Here is an 18,995-nt window from a genome sequence, read left to right on the forward strand (position 1 = left end):
AATATAACTACTATAATACTGCCCGCTATGTATAAGAATATAACTACTATAATACTGCCACTATGTACAAGAATATAACTACTATAATACTGCCACTATGTACAAGAATATAACTACTATAATACTGCTCCTATGTACAAGAATATAACTGCTATAATACTGCCCCTATGTACAAGAATATAACTACTATAATACTGCCCCCTATGTACAAGAATATAACTACTATAATACTGCCCCCTATGTACAAGAATATAACTACTATAATACTGCCCCTATGTACAAGAATATAACTACTATAATACTGCCACTATGTACAAGAATATAACTGCTATAATACTGCCCCCTATGTACAAGAATATAACTACTATAATACTGCCCCCTATGTACAAGAATATAACTACTATAATACTGCCCCCTGTGTACAAGAATATAACTACTATAATACTGCCCCCTGTGTACAAGAATATAACTACTATAATACTGCCCCCTATGTACAAGAATATAACTACTATAATACCGCCCCTATGTCCAAGAATATAACTACTATAATAGTGCTCCTATATACAAGAATATAACTAATATAATACTGCCCGCTATGTATAAGAATATAACTACTAAATGTGGACCCGCAGAGGAAGCAGATTTGGTTCTTTCAGTTACAACTTTGCGCCTCTAGATTAATGTGACAGCCTCGAGGGTTTGCCGTTGTCATCTCCTTTTACGCTTTTGAGGACGCGGCTGGTGGTATAGAGGTGACCCTGTTGCTTACAAGCTGTGAAAATGACTGTACAGATTCCATTCCTAGGATTGCTCACCCACATGTTCTTCTGACATTGTGTCTCCTGGAATCTGTGTTGATCACTTGCCCGGAGTTGGAGGGACAGGGGTCACACACTTACACAATGCCATTCTTGTCATGTCCCAGGAGACTTTCAGGGAACATGAAGTTCTGCTATTTGCAGCGGTGTCAGAGTAACATCAAGGTTTCAGTGCTGGGAATCTGCCTGTGAAATGCTCTCAATGCTTCTAACAGGTGAGATCTGCTCCATTCCCCTTCCGCCAATTCTGGGCATTTTACTCCTCTGCGTCTGGGTTTTAGAGCCGCATGCAGCTTTTCATCTCTGCGTCCTGCCAGCACCGGATAATATACCGATACCTGTATATTACATGCAAATATCTACCGGGGGGCGTTCTAACATGAGTTTAAAAAAAGAATTCCACAATAATTATTCTCAGTTTTTAATTCATTTTTAAAAAGTTTGAAAATTGCAAAAAAAAAAATGAGGTCAGTGTACCGGCAGCGGCGGATCGTGAACGCAAAATACCTGCCTATGTGACTTATTCTAAAGCTTGTCATTCCTAGTATTTGATTTCTTGGCCTCCCAGCTCCAGCAGTTCACTCTGCTACAGTGAAGGAAATAAGTATTTGATCCCTTGCTGATTTTGTAAGTTTGCCCACTGACAAAGACATGAACAGTCTGGGTTAATATTAACATTGAGAGGTGGAATATCAAAAATAAAATCCAGAAAATCACATTGTATAAATGATATACATTTATTTGCTTATTTCCTTCACTGTATATTATTTGAGGGACGGTTGAAGAATTTGACACACCTCAAGACCACCAGGGATGTCACCAATACGAGCTTTCCTTCCCTAGCCCACCAGGAATTATACTGTTATCACCTACACTGCCCTAGCCCACCAGGGCTACCAGTTGTAATCAAAAGAAAAAAGTGTTAATATCTCAAGAACGGCTGAAAATTTTAATAAGCAGTAAATTGCAAAAGTGCTTGTATTAACAAGCCTTATCCGCCAATAACAATTCATGAAAAGGGGAATAATTCTGTAATTCATCATCACACATTGCATTAATGGATGGGTCACTTTCCCCGTAGAAAATCAACATAATTTTTCCCTGCTGGTGAGAGAATTGTTATTTTTCATCCCACGTTAAAGTTGTTGTCCAGGACAAAAAAAAAATAAAGAATAGTTTGTGTCTGGAAACAGCACCCCTCTTGTCTACAGGTTGCATCTGGTATTGCAGACAAGAACGTAAATGGGACTAAGTGGCAATATCAGCAGCAATCCTTGGACAAGTGGGGTGTTCTTTCTGGAAATGAAGGCATTCAAGGCTGCAATTTTAGGTTTTCTTTATCAATTGCTATAAATATGGTGATACAGATTTCACTTACCAACTGAGTATCCGGCCAGGAGGAAGCCCGCAGATCCAGACAACACCTGGAAGCCCAGGTGCTGGGTCCTGTGGATAATCAGCCCCATACGTGTGATCTGAAGCATAAATAGAAGAATGATGATGTCACTGCTAAGAATAAACTAGCGATGTCATCACTGGCCCCAATTTTACATTATTTAGACACATAGGAGTCACATCAGATCTACCGGGACCTATTTAAAGACACAGAGATTTGGGTTTTATGCTGAAACCTTCTTTGGGTGTAAGCGTTAAATGTCCTTCTTAATACCAGCTGTGTTATGTATTGATAAGAACAGGTAACATGAAGCTAAAAGCTGATCTGTATAGATAGAGGATAGTCTCAGTCATTATCCCTGGTGGGCCTGAGGAACCCAAAATGGTCAAACACAGAAACATATGAGCCAGGTTTGATGAATGTTCCAATATCTCTTCAATTTTGGACCAAATGTTAACAGATTTCCTCTGACGGGCTCAAGAAAGGTCAGTCACATCCAGTTTGCATGTTTGCAGCTGTCAGTGCAAAGTGCATCCACCCATAAGGAGGGTAGATTAGGATTAAAGGGGTATTCCCATCTCCAAGATCCTATCCTAATATATAGTAGGCATAAGAAGAGTAATATTTGCAAACACCTCCAATTAGAAATGTACACGTGGTCAAAATTGTTGGCACCCCTCGTTTAATGACAGAAAAACCCACAAGGGTGACAGAAATAACTTGAATCTAAAAAATGTAATAATAAATCAAAAATCTATGAAAATGAACAAATGAAAGTCAGACATTGCTTTTCAGCCATGCTTCCACAGAGTTTAAAAAAAAAAATAAAACTCATGAAATAGGCCTGGACAGAAATGATGGTTCCCTTAACTTAATATTTTGTTGCACAACCTTTTGAGGCAATCACTGCAATCAAACGATTCCTGTAACTGTCAATGAGACTTCTGCACCTCTCGACAGGTATTTTGGCCCACTCCTCAAGAGCAAACTGCTCCAGCTGTCTCGTGTGTGAAGGTTGCCTTTTCCAGACGGCATGTCTCAGCTCTTTCCAAAGATGCTCAATATGATTTAGGTCAGGGCTCATAGAAGGCCACTTCAGAATAGTCCAATGTTTTCCTCTTAGCCATTCTTGGGTGTTTTTAGCTGTGTGTTTTGGGTCATTATCCTGTTCAAGACCCACGACCTGCGACTGAGACCAAGCTTTCTGACACTGGGCAGCACATTTCTCTCTAGAATCCCTTGATAGTCTTGAGATTTCATTGTGCCCTGCACAGATTCTAGACACCCTGTGCCAGATGAAGCAAAGCAGCCCCAGAACATAACAGAGCATCCTCCATGTTTCACATTAGGGACAGTGTTATTTTCTTGATATGCTTCATTTCTCCGTCTGTGAGCATAGAGCTGATGTGCCTTGCCAAAAAGTTCCATTATTGCCTCATCTGTCCATAGGACATTCTCCCAGAAGCTTTGTGGCTTCTCAACATGTAGTTTGGCAAATTCCAGTCTGGCTTTTTTATGATTTTTTTTTCAACAATGGTGTCCTCCTTGGTTGTCTCCCATGAAGTCTACTTTGACTCATACAACGACAGATGGTGCGATCTGACACTGATGTTCCTTGAGCTTGAAGTTCACCTTTAATCTGTTTAGAAGTTTTTCTGGGCTCTTTTGTTACCATTCGTATTATCCATCTCTTTGATTTGTTATCAATGTTCCTCCTGCGGCCACGTCCAGGGAGGTTGGCTACAGTCCCATGGAGCTTACATTTCTGAATAATATGTGCAACTGCAGTCACAGGAACATGAAGCTGCTTGGAGATGGTCTTATAACTTTTATCTTTAACATGTTTGTCTATAATTTTCTTTCTAATCTCCTGAGAACTCTTTCCTTCGCTTCCTCTGGTCCATGTGGAGTGTGATACACACCATGTCACCAAACAGCACAGTGAGTATCTGTAGCCCTCTATACAGACCGCTCACTGATTCCAAGATTGTAGACACCTGTGATGCTAATTAGTGGACACACCACAATTTAACATGTCCCTTTTGTCACATTATTTTTAAGGGTACCATCATCATTTCTGTCCAGGCCTATTTAATGAGTTTAATTTTTTTTAAATTCTGAGGAAGCATTGCTGAAAAGCCATGTCTGACTTTCATTTGTTCATTTTCATAGATTTTTGATTTATTACCGTACTTTTGTTAGATTTAAGTTATTTCTGTCACCATTGTGAGTTTTTCTGTCATTAAATGAGGGGTACCAACAATTTTGACTACGTGTGTAGTATAAGCTATGCCACTTACCCCATGTGCAGGGCATTGCAGTAGTTTAGGTATCCATGGTTACGGCCACTCATATAGTGACAGTTAGTTGTTAATGGTCGTAACCCTGGATACCTAAGCTAGTGCAATGCCCTAACTGTCTATGTGTGCTGTATATGTGTACTGAATTTGGTTCTGATTCTCTATGTGCTCAGCTTAGTCCCTGTTCTGTATATATGTACTGAACTTGCTTCTAGTTCTGTATGTACTCACTTTAGTTTGTGTTCTGTATATGTGTGCTGAACATTGTTTCGATGCTGTATGTACTGTTTTTGGTCTCTGTGTGTATATATATATATATATATATATATATATATATATATACAGTATATATTACTGTATATTTGTAATATAGTAATTATTTTATTTGACTAACTATTCTAGATAACAGTACACTACACAGCAGAAACCTTACTTTCATATTTGGACAAATAGTAAAATCTGTAGTTAAAAAGTTAATTTTCACCCCTGGCAACATATGATCTCGCATGTATATAAAGACTTACATCTCCTCCACTATCCTTGATCCCTATGATATTTGGGTGTTCGGCCAAAGCAATAACAGCATCAACAGGCACGTCCAGCCCTGTGTTTCCAGGCACACTGTAGAGGATAACGGGCACAGGGGAGGAGTCCGCAACCTAAAATTAGGAAATGTGATAAAGATTGACGAGCACTTCTCAGGAACATAACTGCTCCCATCTAACCTCCAGTCACTCCTCTCCCATATCAATACCTTAGTGTAATGGTGTATCAGAGCAGAGCTGGTCATTCTACCTCGATAGTAACAAGGTGTCACCACAAGAACGGCCTCTGCTCCGGCCTCCCCCATCTGACGGCTCATTTCTATGGTGGCCTGCGTAGCTTAGGACACCACGAGAAAAACATATATTAACACAAAAAATAAGTAATAGCATTACAACCAACATGTCCAGTCCTTCAGAACACCAACATACACATATTAGTCAATGCAGGTTCAGCCCCTTTAAATATATGTATTTTTGTCTAGAAATCATTTTTGAAATTTGGGTTTTATTTAAAAACTTTTCACTGTTTGGCTTAGGTAGATTTTTGCTCCTTTTGATGTGGAGTTTGTAACCCTTATCTGTCTTTTTCGGAGCTCCTCTCAGCTAATTGATGACCTCCTGAAAGTTGAGCTGAACTTTGTAGTCATAAATCAACACAGAGGATAAATCAACACAGAGGAGCTCAGTACAAGACAGATAATAGAGTTATAACCTCCCCATCAGAAGGAGCTCACTGACAAATTCTCAGTACAAGACAGATAATAGAGTTATAACCTCCCCATCAGAAGGAGCTCACTGACAAATTCTCAGTACAAGACAGATAACAGTTATAACCTCCCCATCAGAAGGAGCTCACTGACAAATTCTCAGTACAAGACAGATAATAGAGTAATAACCTCCCCATCAGAAGGAGCTCACTGACAAATTCTCAGTACAAGACAGATAATAGAGTTATTACCTCCCCATCAGAAGGAGCTCACTGACAAATTCTCAGTACAAGACAGATAACAGAGTAATAACCTCCCCATCAGAAGGAGCTCACTGACAAATTCTCAGTACAAGACAGATAATAGAGTTATAACCTCCCCATCAGAAGGAGCTCACTGACAAATTCTCAGTACAAGACAGATAATAGAGTTATAACCTCCCCATCAGAAGGAGCTCACTGACAAATTCTCAGTACAAGACAGATAACAGAGTAATAACCTCCCCATCAGAAGGAGCTCACTGACAAATTCTCAGTACAAGACAGATAACAGAGTAATAACCTCCCCATCAGAAGGAGCTCACTGACAAATTCTCAGTACAAGACAGATAATAGAGTTATTACCTCCCCATCAGAAGGAGCTCACTGACAAATTCTCAGTACAAGACAGATAACAGAGTAATAACCTCCCCATCAGAAGGAGCTCACTGACAAATTCTCAGTACAAGACAGATAATAGAGTTATAACCTCCCCATCAGAAGGAGCTCACTGACAAATTCTCAGTACAAGACAGATAATAGAGTTATAACCTCCCCATCAGAAGGAGCTCACTGACAAATTCTCAGTACAAGACAGATAATAGAGTTATAATCTCCCCATCAGAAGGAGCTCACTGACAAATTCTCAGTACAAGACAGATAACAGAGTTATAACCTCCCCATCAGAAGGAGCTCACTAACAAATTCTCAGTTAATTTATTATGCAGTCTCTAAGGTGTAAAAGTCAAATGGTGCAATATTATTTAATGAAATCTAATTACAAAAATGTTTTTATTAGCACAAAATACATTAATTTGAGGAAAGATCTATATTGCACCCAAAGGTGTCCACATAGTTTAATGTTGTACTTATCCAGGAGTCTACATATTCAATACTCCTTTATCCAGTATGGATATCTCATATGTTGGCTAAATATATTGCATAGATGATTGCTGAATATAATCTGTAATTTCCTGTTATTTTGTGCATGTTTGGTTATAATAAATTACAAATATGAGAATAGATTAAAGCAGAAAACATCTTTTTGTAAGTTGAATCCATGTTTATTAGTAATGGACCCCTGACAATAGGGAATCCTGCTAATGAAACCAACTGAAGAGGAACCTGGAAGGAAGTGTTCAGTTTACCTGCAGTGCCCCCACAGGCGACTCGAAGCATTACACAGCTCTCACTGAAATTAATAGGCTGCTCATGTAATGCTGGGTCCTCCAGGACAGGAGACTACCCCTAATATGTAAAAAGGAGTTTTATCAAATTCAGATAGCTTTAAAAAACAAAAAAAACTTTAGCTTTTCCCATAATTATGCGGATTTCTAGAAGCGCCATTATCTCTATATAAATGTGGCTACTAAATTTTGAAAGGAAGATAAAAGGCCCTCGAGAAATGTCCATTACTCATGAAATCTGCATTTTGTTCTTGGGAGCTCCAGTTTCCTCAGCTGTCAGGAAGGAGGTTGATTGCTTAATCTATGGTGACAATTTTGACTCTCGTTAATCACATTGATAATGCGGATCATCATGGAGGGTCTGCTGCTTGCACTGTAAGGCTATGTTCACATAGCGTTTTCCAAAAAAGTTTTTCCAAGCGAAAACCGCTTTAGGAAACACTTATTTTTCTTAGGGGTGATAGTGGGGTGTTGAACGAGTTTTTATTTTCCTGCAGTTTTCCAATTTGATGGTGCCGAGTTTGGAGTTAAGATTCCACCAAGGTTTTTGGAGCAGATTCTCTTAAAAAATAAAAATAAAAAATCTCCTTGTGATCCTTATCGAGCTGTGTGCCCGGCCCTGTTATGCAAGTATTTTATTTGACCTTGGTTTAGAGCCTTGTGGGCGACACTGATGGAGGTTGTGTGCGTGGCACTGTTGTGGAGATACTGCTGCTTACACTGTTTGTAGCTGGCACAGTTTGCAGCACTTTTGTGGAGCACTGTCGGCGGCATTGCAATGGAGGTATCATGGCTGATACCAGAGGCGTAGCTAGGAGTTCAGCTCAGAGGGGGGCGAAAAATGTGAGTGGGCCCCTAACCAGTAACCCTGATTACAACTCAGGTGGTGATCCCAGTGGCAGTAGCTCTTGGTGGGCCCTCTCAGAGCAAGGGGCCGGGGGCAACCGCACCCTCTGCCCCCCTGGTAGCTACGCTACTGGCTGATACTAATACTGGCGTACGGTAGGTTGCATGGTTATGGATATACTGTGTGGGACACTATGATCAACTGTGCAGTTGTGGATGGCACATTTATAGAGGCAAATTGGGTTGACACAGTTATAGAGATACTGTGGTTGACATTGTTATGGAGACGCTGTGTGCAGCACTATTATGGAGCAATATGGGCAGCAGTATAAAGAGGTACTGTGGCTGATAGTGTTACTGGCGCACAGTGGTTGATGCAGTAATGGAAGAACTGTGTGAGGCACCATTATGGGGCACAGTTGGTGGCACTGTTATGTAGGTACTGTGAGTGGCACTGGTATGGAGATGCTATGGCTGATATTGTTACTGGTGCACTGTGGGAGGCACTGGTATGAAGGTACTGTTAGTGACACTATTATGGAGCATTGTGGGTGGCACAGATATGGAGGTACTGTGAGTAACACCGTTAGGCTGTTAATACAACAGTTGTACCTAAATCTAAACTGTTGTGGATTTTCTGGGAAATCCCAAAACTGAACATTGTAATGGAACTAATCTTTGCAGAATTGACAGTAACACTGAATATTAATGTAATATTCTGCAGCACATTCATTATTTCTCCCTTTTTCAGAGCTCATACATGTGATCTAATCACTAGTTGTTGTCCTCTATTATTTACGGCTCTGGCTGGCAGTTGGGGGTGGACGGGTGCTGGTTCGGCTGTGGACCACCAGATGACTGTGGGACCCTGTGATCCGATCAGATGATTTTGTGATGTTTACAGCCGCTGGTATACGGTACATTAGGGGTATATAGTAAAGTTACACACATTCACATCCTGATCCCGCTATAAGGATCTTCTCCTTAGGGAGCGTCTGACGGACCCTGTGCACGACCTCCAGCCTCTCCTCACTGCTCAGATAAGCGTATTCTCCGTTTGACCCTTGAACAACTATTCCTGCAAAACAAAAATCTGGTTATTACCTTGTGCAATTTCAAACCTATTCTTAAACTAATTAAATTCTTATCAGATATTCTGCAATGTTGGAATTACAGCTGCTAATTAGTGAAGAGCGAACCTGCTCGGATTATTCGAGTTAGCCGAGTGTCTTCGGCGTGCTCGAATAATATGCTCGAGTGCCTGCGGCTGCATGTCCCGCAGCTCTTCAACAGCCACAACACATGTAGGGATTATCTAACAAACAGGCACCAAACCAGTAACTACATCAGTATTCTGTGGCCACTGGACCAGTCCCCAACGGTGCGCCTCCTACCTTGCATCCCCGGAGCCTCATCCGACTAGTAAATCCAGTGCAACACGATAGATTGTGGCGTGATGCACACAGGACTGTGCACCAGGGATATGAGATAGGAGGTGTCTCGTCCGGCGGCCACTAAATACTATATGGCCACTGGATGAGGGTCTTGCAAATCCTTTTGCACAGCTGTATTTATTACGTATCCCATGCCCGATCCTTCCCTTCCCTGATGACGCTGATGATGATGGCCCCATGCACATTCATTTTCTGCCTACATGAATCTAATGTGTGTTTGGACAATTTTTGGGATTTATTTTTTACTTAAATACATGTATTTATAATAATTTTTGCAATCAGTTTTCCTTAAAAATTTGCACCGTTTGTCTTTTACAGGCTCTTTATTTCCCTGCACGTTAAACTTTGATGTGGTCTGTGGTCAAAAATCAGCAGACGGCAGCTAAGGCTATGTGCACAGCTGCGGATTTTTCAGGCGGATTTGTTAAAATCCGCAGCTCAAAAAAGACCTGCGGTTTAGGCTGCGGTTTAGCCCTGCGGTTTCACACCTCTACAATGGAGAAACAGAAGACAGATAAAAGAGTGTGAAAATTTGTCCCCTTGAACCGTCAGAACGAGCTCACTTACAGCCTCTTAGTTAACTCCTTCTGCAGCCAGCAATAGACCGTACAACACAGAGGCTGTAGAAGGCAAACGGCGATACATTTTTAATGAAACCAAAATTGAAAAAAAAATTTTTTTTTTTACTCAAAAATAAATGCAGCTAATTAAAAAATTAAAAAAAGTAATAAAAATGGTCCCGAGACGAATGACTGAAGTAACACAATTACGAAAGACACCAGTTTCCCAGGGGACGTATATGCAAACTGCGCTGAATTTGAAGCAACAACCCCAATCTTTACGAATCAATTCCAGCAACTTTGTGTCACCCCAGGCCAAAAAAAGGGGTCGGGATGGTAATTATGCAGGGAGGGCATTCTCCCATTCCAGCTTCCCTCATGTGGTCACACTGGGGCGGTATTATCACATGCTCTCGTCCTAAAAACATGATGCATGTGTCGCTGAGGCTCAGCCTGATTCACACAAAGCTAGGAGGGATAGCTAATACTAGAGAAGAGAGAGAGAGGATTCAAAAAGATTTAAATAAACTGGAGAAGTGGGCAGCAACTAACAGAATGGTTTTTAACAGGGAGAAATGCAAAGTACTACATCTGGGCAATAAAAATGAAAAAAGCATATATAGAATGGGAGGAATAGGGCTAAGTGACAGCACATGTGAAAAAGACTTGGGTATACTAATAGATCACAGACTGAATATGAGTCAACAGTGTGATGCAGCAGCAAAAAAGGCAAATGCAATTCTAGGATGTATTAACAGAAGCATACAGTCTAGATCACGTGAAGTCATTATTTCCCTCTACTCCTCTTTGGTCAGACCTCATCTGGAATATTGTGTCCAGTTTTGGGCACCACATTTTAAAAAAGACATCAACAAACTGGAGCAAGTTCAGAAAAGAGCGACCAGAATGGTGACCGGTCTGCAAACCCTGTCTTATGAGGAAAGGTTGCAGGATTTGGGAATGTTTAGTTTGCAAAAGAGAAGACTGAGAGGAGACTTAATAGCTGTCTACAAATATCTAAAGGGCTGTCACATTGTAGAAGGATCAACTTTATTCTCATTTGCACAAGGAAAGACTAGAAGCAATGGGATGAAACTGAATGGGAGGAGACACAGATTAGATATTAGAAAAAACTTTTTGACAGTTAGAGTGATCAATGAGTGGAACAGGCTGCCACGAGAAGTGGTGAGTTCTCCTTCAATGGAAGTCTTCAAACAGAGGCTGGACAGACATCTGACTGGGATGATTTAGTGAATCCTGCTTTGAGCAGGGGGTTGGACCAGATGGCCCAGGAGGTCCCTTCCAACTCTACGATTCTATGATTCTATGATTCTATGACCTCAATAGGGCTGAGCTGCAATACCACATGCTTCCTGTAGACAGGTGTGGCACTGTTTTTTTTTTATAGTAGCCATGTTTTTCTAAATCTGTACGAGAGAAAGTCATTAATAAAGAAGCTTCTATCTGAAATGTCACACTCGTGAAATTTGGCTGCGAGCCCTGTTCTAATTTATAGTTATGCAGAGTGATAATGTGATAATCCCACCCTGCTAATTCCCCATATATCCGCGCCGTCCCATTGTGCAATACCTAATACCGCAGGCGGATCTGAGCCGTCAGTCAACCCCATGAATATCTGACTATTGATAGTTTTCGTACACTTATAACGATGAGCCTCATTACGATCGGGCGCTACCCCGTAATCTGTCTCTCGTACGGTCAGATGCGCCTATGAGAACACTAACATTTAAGCCGTGTCGAGATCAGGATGCAGCGATGTCACTTTCAAAGTGGGTTGTCCAGGATTAGAAAAGAGAATCAATTTTAACAGGAACGGCGCCACACCTGTCTAATGGCGGTGCCGGGTACTGCAGCTCAGCTCTATGTATTTAAAGAGGACCTGTCACTTGCCATAAATATGGAATATCTTTATCTGAGCACGCTCGCTCATCGCTGTCGAGCACCCTCGGCAAACTCGAGTAACGAGCACTTGCGCTCATCGCTAGACGTATGGTTTATCTAATATATAAAGCTCAAGTGTGTGTATGTCTGGGATTGGCATCCGCACCGTCGCAGCTACAGCCACGAAATTTGGCACAGTCACACGTCTGGACCCCGAGAGCGTCCTAAGCTATGTTGTAAGGCGAAATTTTAACCCCGCGCGTTCCAATTCACCAAACAATTTTGTCCCTATCCACATAATGGGGAAAAAGTGTGTGTATCAAGCCCCGCCCTCATTATGATGTCACAAAATGGTTGACTATGGGATGGAGGATGTGTGATGGGTATATGGGCACTGGACTATGGGATGGAGGATGTGTGATGGGTATATGGGCACGGGACTATGGGATGGAGGATGTGTGATGGGTATATGGGCACTCGACTATGGGATGGCGAATATGTATGATGGGTATATGGGCACGGGACTATGAGATGAAGGATGTGTGATGGGTATATGGGCACTCGACTATGGGATGGCGAATATGTATGATGGGTATATGGGCATGGGACTATGGGATGGAGGATGTGTGATGGGTATATGGGCACTCGACTATGGGATGGCGAATATGTATGATGGGTATATGGGCACGGGACTATGGGATGGAGGATGTGTGATGGGTATATGGGCACTCGACTATGGGATGGCGAATATGTATGATGGGTATATGGGCATGGGACTATGAGATGAAGGATGTGTGATGGGTATATGGGCACTCGACTATGGGATGGCGAATATGTATGATGGGTATATGGGCATGGGACTATGGGATGGAGGATATGTATGATGGGTATATGGACATGGGACTATGGGATGAAGGATGTGTGATGGGTATATGGGCATGGGACTATGGGATGGAGGATATGTATGATGGGTATATGGACATGGGACTATGGGTTGAAGGATGTGTGATGGGTATATGGGCACTCGACTATGGGATGGCGAATATGTATGATGGGTATATGGGCACGGAACTATGGGATGGAGGATGTGTGATGGGTATATGGGCATGGGACTATGGGATGGAGGATATGTATGATGGGTATATGGGCACGGGACTATGGGATGGAGGATGTGTGATGGGTATATGGGACTATGGGATGGAGGATGTGTGATGGGTATATGGGCACGGGACTATGGGATGGAGGATATGTATGATGGGTATATGGGCACGGGACTATGAGATGATGGATGTGTGATGGGTATATGGGCACTCGACTATGGGATGGAGGATATGTATGATGGGTATATGGGCACGGGACTATGAGATGAAGGATGTGTGATGGGTATATGGGACTATGGGATGGAGGATGTGTGATGGGTATATGGGCACGGGACTATGGGATGGAGGATATGTATGATGGGTATATGGGCATGGGACTATGGGATGGAGGATGTGTGATGGGTATATGGGCACTCGACTATGGGATGGAGGATATGTATGATGGGTATATGGGCACGGGACTATGAGATGAAGGATGTGTGATGGGTATATGGGACTATGGGATGGAGGATGTGTGATGGGTATATGGGCACGGGACTATGGGATGGAGGATATGTATGATGGGTATATGGGCATGGGACTATGGGATGGAGGATGTGTGATGGGTATATGGGCACGGGACTATGGGATGGAGGATATGTATGATGGGTATATGGGCACGGGACTATGAGATGAAGGATGTGTGATGGGTATATGGGCACTCGACTATGGGATGGAGGATATGTATGATGGGTATATGGGCACGGGACTATGAGATGAAGGATGTGTGATGGGTATATGGGCATGGGACTATGGGATGGAGGATGTGTGATGGGTATATGGGCTCTCGACTATGGGATGGAGGATATGTATGATGGGTATATGGGCACGGGACTATGAGATGAAGGATGTGTGATGGGTATATGGGACTATGGGATGGAGGATGTGTGATGGGTATATGGGCACTCGACTATGGGATGGAGGATATGTATGATGGGTATATGGGCACTGGACTATGGGATGGAGGATATATATGATGGGTATATGGGCACGGGCCTATGGGATCGTGGATATGTATGATGGGTATATGGGCACGGGACTATGGGATGGAGGATATGTATGATGGGTATATGAGCACGGGCCTATGGGATCATGGATATGTATGATGGGTATATGGGCACGGGACTATGGGATGGCGGATATGCATGATGGGTATATGGGCACAGGACTATGGGATGGAGGATATGTATGATGGATATACGGGCATGGGACTATGAGATGAAGGATGTATGATGGGTATATGGACACTCGACTATGGGATGGAGGATATGCATGACGGGTATATGGGCACGGGACTATGGGATGGCGGATATGTATGATGGGTATATGGGCACGGGACTATGGGATGGAGGATATGTATGATGGGTATATGGGCATGGGACTATGAGATGAAGGATGTATGATGGGTATATGGATACTCGACTATGGGATGGAGGATATGTATGATGGGATTATGGGCACAGGACTATGGGATGGAGGATATGTATGATGGGTATATAGGCACGGGACTATGGGATGGAGGATATGTATGATGGGTATATGGGCACGGGACTATGAGATGAAGGATGTGTGATGGGTATATGGGCATGGGACTATGAGATGAAGGATGTGTGATGGGTATATGGGCACTCGACTATGGGATGGCGAATATGTATGATGGGTATATGGGCATGGGACTATGGGATGGAGAATATGTATGATGGGTATATGGGCACGGGGACTATGGGATGGAGAATATGTATGATGGGTATATGGGCATGGGACTATGAGATGAAGGATGTATGATGGGTATATGGATACTCGACTATGGGATGGCGGATATGTATGATGGGATTATGGGCACGGGACTATGGGATGGAGGATATGTATGATGGATATATAGGCACGGGACTATGGGATGGAGGATATGTATGATGGGTATATGGGCACGGGACTATGAGATGAAGGATGTGTGATGGGTATATGGGCATGGGACTATGAGATGAAGGATGTATGATGGGTATATGGATACTCGACTATGGGATGGAGGATATGCATGACGGGTATATGGGCACGGGACTATGGGATGGAGAATATGTATGATGGGTATATGGGCATGGGACTATGAGATGAAGGATGTATGATGGGTATATGGATACTCAACTATGGGATGGCGGATATGTATGATGGGATTATGGGCACGGGACTATGGGATGGAGGATATGTATGATGGGTATATAGGCACGGGACTATGAGATGGAGGATATGTATGATGGGTATATGGGCACTCGACTATGGGATGGAGGAAATGTATGATGGGTATATGGGCACGGGACTATGGGATGGAGGATGTGTATGACGGGTATATGGGTACGGGACTATGGGATGGAGGATATGTATGATGGGTATATGGGCACGGGACTATGGGATGGAGGATATGTATGATGGGTATATGGGCACGGGACTATGGGATGGAGGATAATTATAATTTGCTATAACTAACCACAGTTAGTTACTATGCCCGGGCAGCGCCGGGCTCTTCAGCTAGTATGCCATAAATGCACAAGGTAGGACGGCTCCTTGAAGGGCTTCTGTGTCGGGGGCTGTATGGATGGAGCACATCAAACTGGATCTAAAATATGGGGGGCAGCACAAAAGTCACGACACCTACTAGGAAGGAATTCAGGATTTCCCCATATCCGATCCTTCGTTCCCATAGAACCTGCCGCTCCCCCATCTTTCCTCAATGTTATAGATACGCATGGAAATGGGGGTACCGTATATCAGTCAAATGCTTTCGCCAAAATACGCACCTCGAAATGGGACGCTTGAATACTTTCGCAGGTTCTCATCCAGCTTGTCATAGTCCACCTGTTCCCGGTCATCGAAGGGGGTCGATATAGGGGGGTAGATGCCCGAGATGTCCAGGGCAGGCTTTGTGCCGCTCGCCAGCTTGTGCATAAACCTGGGGGTCCCAGCGTGGCAGAATCCCCTCTTACAGGCCGGGAGCAGAGATCTGAGCAGCATATTTTAGGAGCCGTATTCCTCAGTGAGAGTCTCCCAGCTGGCCTGGAAGGAGTTAATCATTAATACAGGTTCATCATACACTGAGTGTGTTACTCAAGACATCAAGAAAAACTTTTTTGCTTCCGGTGCTGCTGAAACCAGAGCTGCAAACGAGGCAGATTACTGCCCTACACCACAAATATGGAGAAACCACCAACCTCTCCTGGTGTCTTGTGCTGAGGCCTCCATGAAAATCTTCAACCCTGCCTGATCACGGGAGACCTCCCTGCAGCCCCTGCTGGATCAGTGACTGTATACATACAAGGAGGAGTTTGCAATTCATTAAAACTGCTCAGACGTATGACACGTGCCCCTAAATATTGTCCATAGGTGACTACTCTTGTATCCAGTCCCCATTTGTATGAATCATTTTTCTTTGTTGTTGTTTTCTTTTTATTTGGTGCAAAGTTTTCAGGGTAAATACAATGTATGAGCCTGGACTAGAGAGGACTAAACTGGCTGCAACAGTGACAAACTCCCAGCTGTGAGAAGTATTAGGCCTACACATGTTTGCAGTTTCCGGATATTAAAAAGAAATGTTCTATTCACTGAGAGCAAGCAGATATTAAAGATAAATAGGGACTGAAACCCAAAGACCCCGATTCATCAAACAGTTTTCTCCACAATTCAGTTATAAAATAGTTTGAAACGTCGCAACATTTGATAATTTTCCTCCAGTCCCAATAACATTTTGAAAAGTGGTCGTAGCTTTGTCGGAAGGAGCATGACAGGCAAATTCATCATCGTTTACACCACTAAAGAGGCGTCTAAGGCAGAAATATACTCCAGTCACTAACTGGAGTCCATTCTTTATGGTGGTGTCCAGCAGCTGAAACAGCACCAAATATATTGTTACTGAATTTGACACATATTCCTCCAGGGCTCAAGTATGGTAGAAAATTGCGCATCATTTAAAAAATGTATTTAAATAACACAAATTTTCCTCAAAAAATACTATTTTCCCAGTTGCTCTACTATGTTATTGCTGATTGCACCTTGAAGCACTGAGAGACCTCTGTAATGTTACAGAGCAGGGGGCCGACTGCTGAGGAGCAGAGGGCAGAAAAGTCACCAACGCTCTGCGGACCCCATAACTGCAGAGTCCAGACCTCCTCTGGTATAACATCAGCACAAACACTGCGCCTCCACCAGGAGCTTCATAGCTGAGCAGCTGCATGCAGCCGTACATCACCAAGCACAATGCCGAGCGTCTGATGTAGTGGTGTAAAGCCACCACTGGACTCTGGAGGAGACGTGTTGTGTTGTCACGGATCTCACTTCTCTGATGGAGGAGTCTGGGTTTGGTGATTCCAGGAGGACATTACCCCCTGACTGCATTGTGCCCCCTGTACAGACGGTGGAGGAGGATAATGCTATGGGCTGTTATCAGGGGGCGGCCTCGGCTCTTATTTCCAGTGAAGGGAAATCTTAATCCTTCAACACAAGACATTGTGGACAATTGTAGTTTCCATCTTTATGGGAACAGTTTGGGGTTCGCCCTTTTCTGTTCCCCATGACTGTGCCCAGTGCACAAGCTCCATACAAACATGGAGGGGGGGAACATGAGCCCGGACCAACACCTTTGGGATGAACTAGTAGGGAGATTGTCTATGTATATAGAATGGGAGGTCGGAAGATCTTCTCTAATCGTCCCTGTACTTTTGCCCATATTGTATACATGCTGTATATTCACACTGTGCTTGCCATGTTGGGACCTGAGAGCTCTAGAAGTAAAACTCAGTTAAACATTGAAAGGCTAGTCCTAATGATCTAAACCAACATGTTCAAAGTCTGCAGCCATCCTGACTTCAATTAAAGGGATTTTTGGTTTACAAAAGTAATTTCCAAATACCGGATACTCTTAGATAATATATGGGACTCCTTGATATCTAACCCCCGTAATATGGGCCAGAGCAGAGAGTGGTTACAATGACTGCATCTCTTTTTGGTGGATCCGGCACATCCATGCATGAGCCGCACAGGCCATATATAATTGGGGTATTTTTGTGGGCCCCCCTAGTCTCCGAGACCTGGTTGCAACGGATGCCTCTGCAGCACTGCAATTACATTACATTGATGTATATGTGGATCACCCTCACCCAGGGGAGCACTCAGTACCGGGCCCGTTGATTTCAATGGGGGTTGTCACAGTGGTGATGACCCGGTCCGTGGCCCTGGGTGTCCGTGTAAAAGGGGTTAAGAGTGGATGATGATTAAAGTTTATAAGTGGATGATTCGTGACGCCACCTGTGGTGTTCGGCAATGAAGATGCTAAGCCGACGCTGCGGATAGATCCTCTGGGACAGATGGTGTGGTGCAACAATGATGTTGTGGCCCTCCACAGGCAGGGCTGTAGTCCCAGGGCAGTGTAGATGGAGAGGTAGTGAGGAGAGGAGAACGGTGTAGTATTAAGCACAGAGATGTAGCAGTGCCGAGTGGGTTGGCGCAGGAATAAGTGGAGGACCCCAGGGCATGTAGTTCCAAAGCTTTACTCACAGTCTGTACTCACACCTGTACAGGTGCCCGCATCCGTGCCGTGTACTCCGGGACAGGAGCTCAGCCAACCTCCAGGCAAGATGAAGTACTCCGTTCCAACACTCCGCCAACATATGTGCCTTTTCTGAACGTCTCCCTTCTAGCGCCTATTTGAAGTACTCCTAGTACTGAGTTACACTGGAGTTCCTCCTGTCAGATGTTCTTAGAACTCTACTTGTACGGCAGACAGCTGTAGCCTGCTTCGGGGACTCCTTACTTCCTAGTCCCGGCTCACTCACGTTGCTGTTGTGCCCCCAAGTCTTGTGTGGGAATAAAGTGGTCACTACTTCTATTCCTCCGGTGT

At 43.4% G+C, this 18,995-nt stretch overlaps 1 protein-coding gene across 1 annotated transcript in view; it reads right to left on the reverse strand.

Moving 5' to 3' along the window:
- Nucleotides 1-16,415, reverse strand: part of HOGA1 (4-hydroxy-2-oxoglutarate aldolase 1) — a 57,920-nt gene extending 41,505 nt beyond the window's left edge. Inside the window, exons 1-6 of the mRNA XM_073552855.1 lie at nucleotides 16,315-16,415; nucleotides 15,904-16,159; nucleotides 9,006-9,134; nucleotides 5,269-5,396; nucleotides 5,039-5,173; nucleotides 2,197-2,293 (exon numbers count right to left, since the gene is read on the reverse strand). Coding sequence (XP_073408956.1) covers nucleotides 2,197-2,293; nucleotides 5,039-5,173; nucleotides 5,269-5,396; nucleotides 9,006-9,134; nucleotides 15,904-16,117 — 703 coding nt within the window. The 5' untranslated portion in view covers nucleotides 16,118-16,159; nucleotides 16,315-16,415. The remainder of the gene's footprint in view (nucleotides 1-2,196; nucleotides 2,294-5,038; nucleotides 5,174-5,268; nucleotides 5,397-9,005; nucleotides 9,135-15,903; nucleotides 16,160-16,314) is intronic.
- Nucleotides 16,416-18,995: the final 2,580 nt, after the last annotated feature.

The sequence above is a fragment of the Dendrobates tinctorius genome, unplaced genomic scaffold (genome assembly GCF_039654945.1).
Source record: "Dendrobates tinctorius isolate UK_male_01 unplaced genomic scaffold, ASM3965494v1 ptg000196l, whole genome shotgun sequence".
Lineage (NCBI taxonomy): Eukaryota > Metazoa > Chordata > Amphibia > Anura > Dendrobatidae > Dendrobates > Dendrobates tinctorius.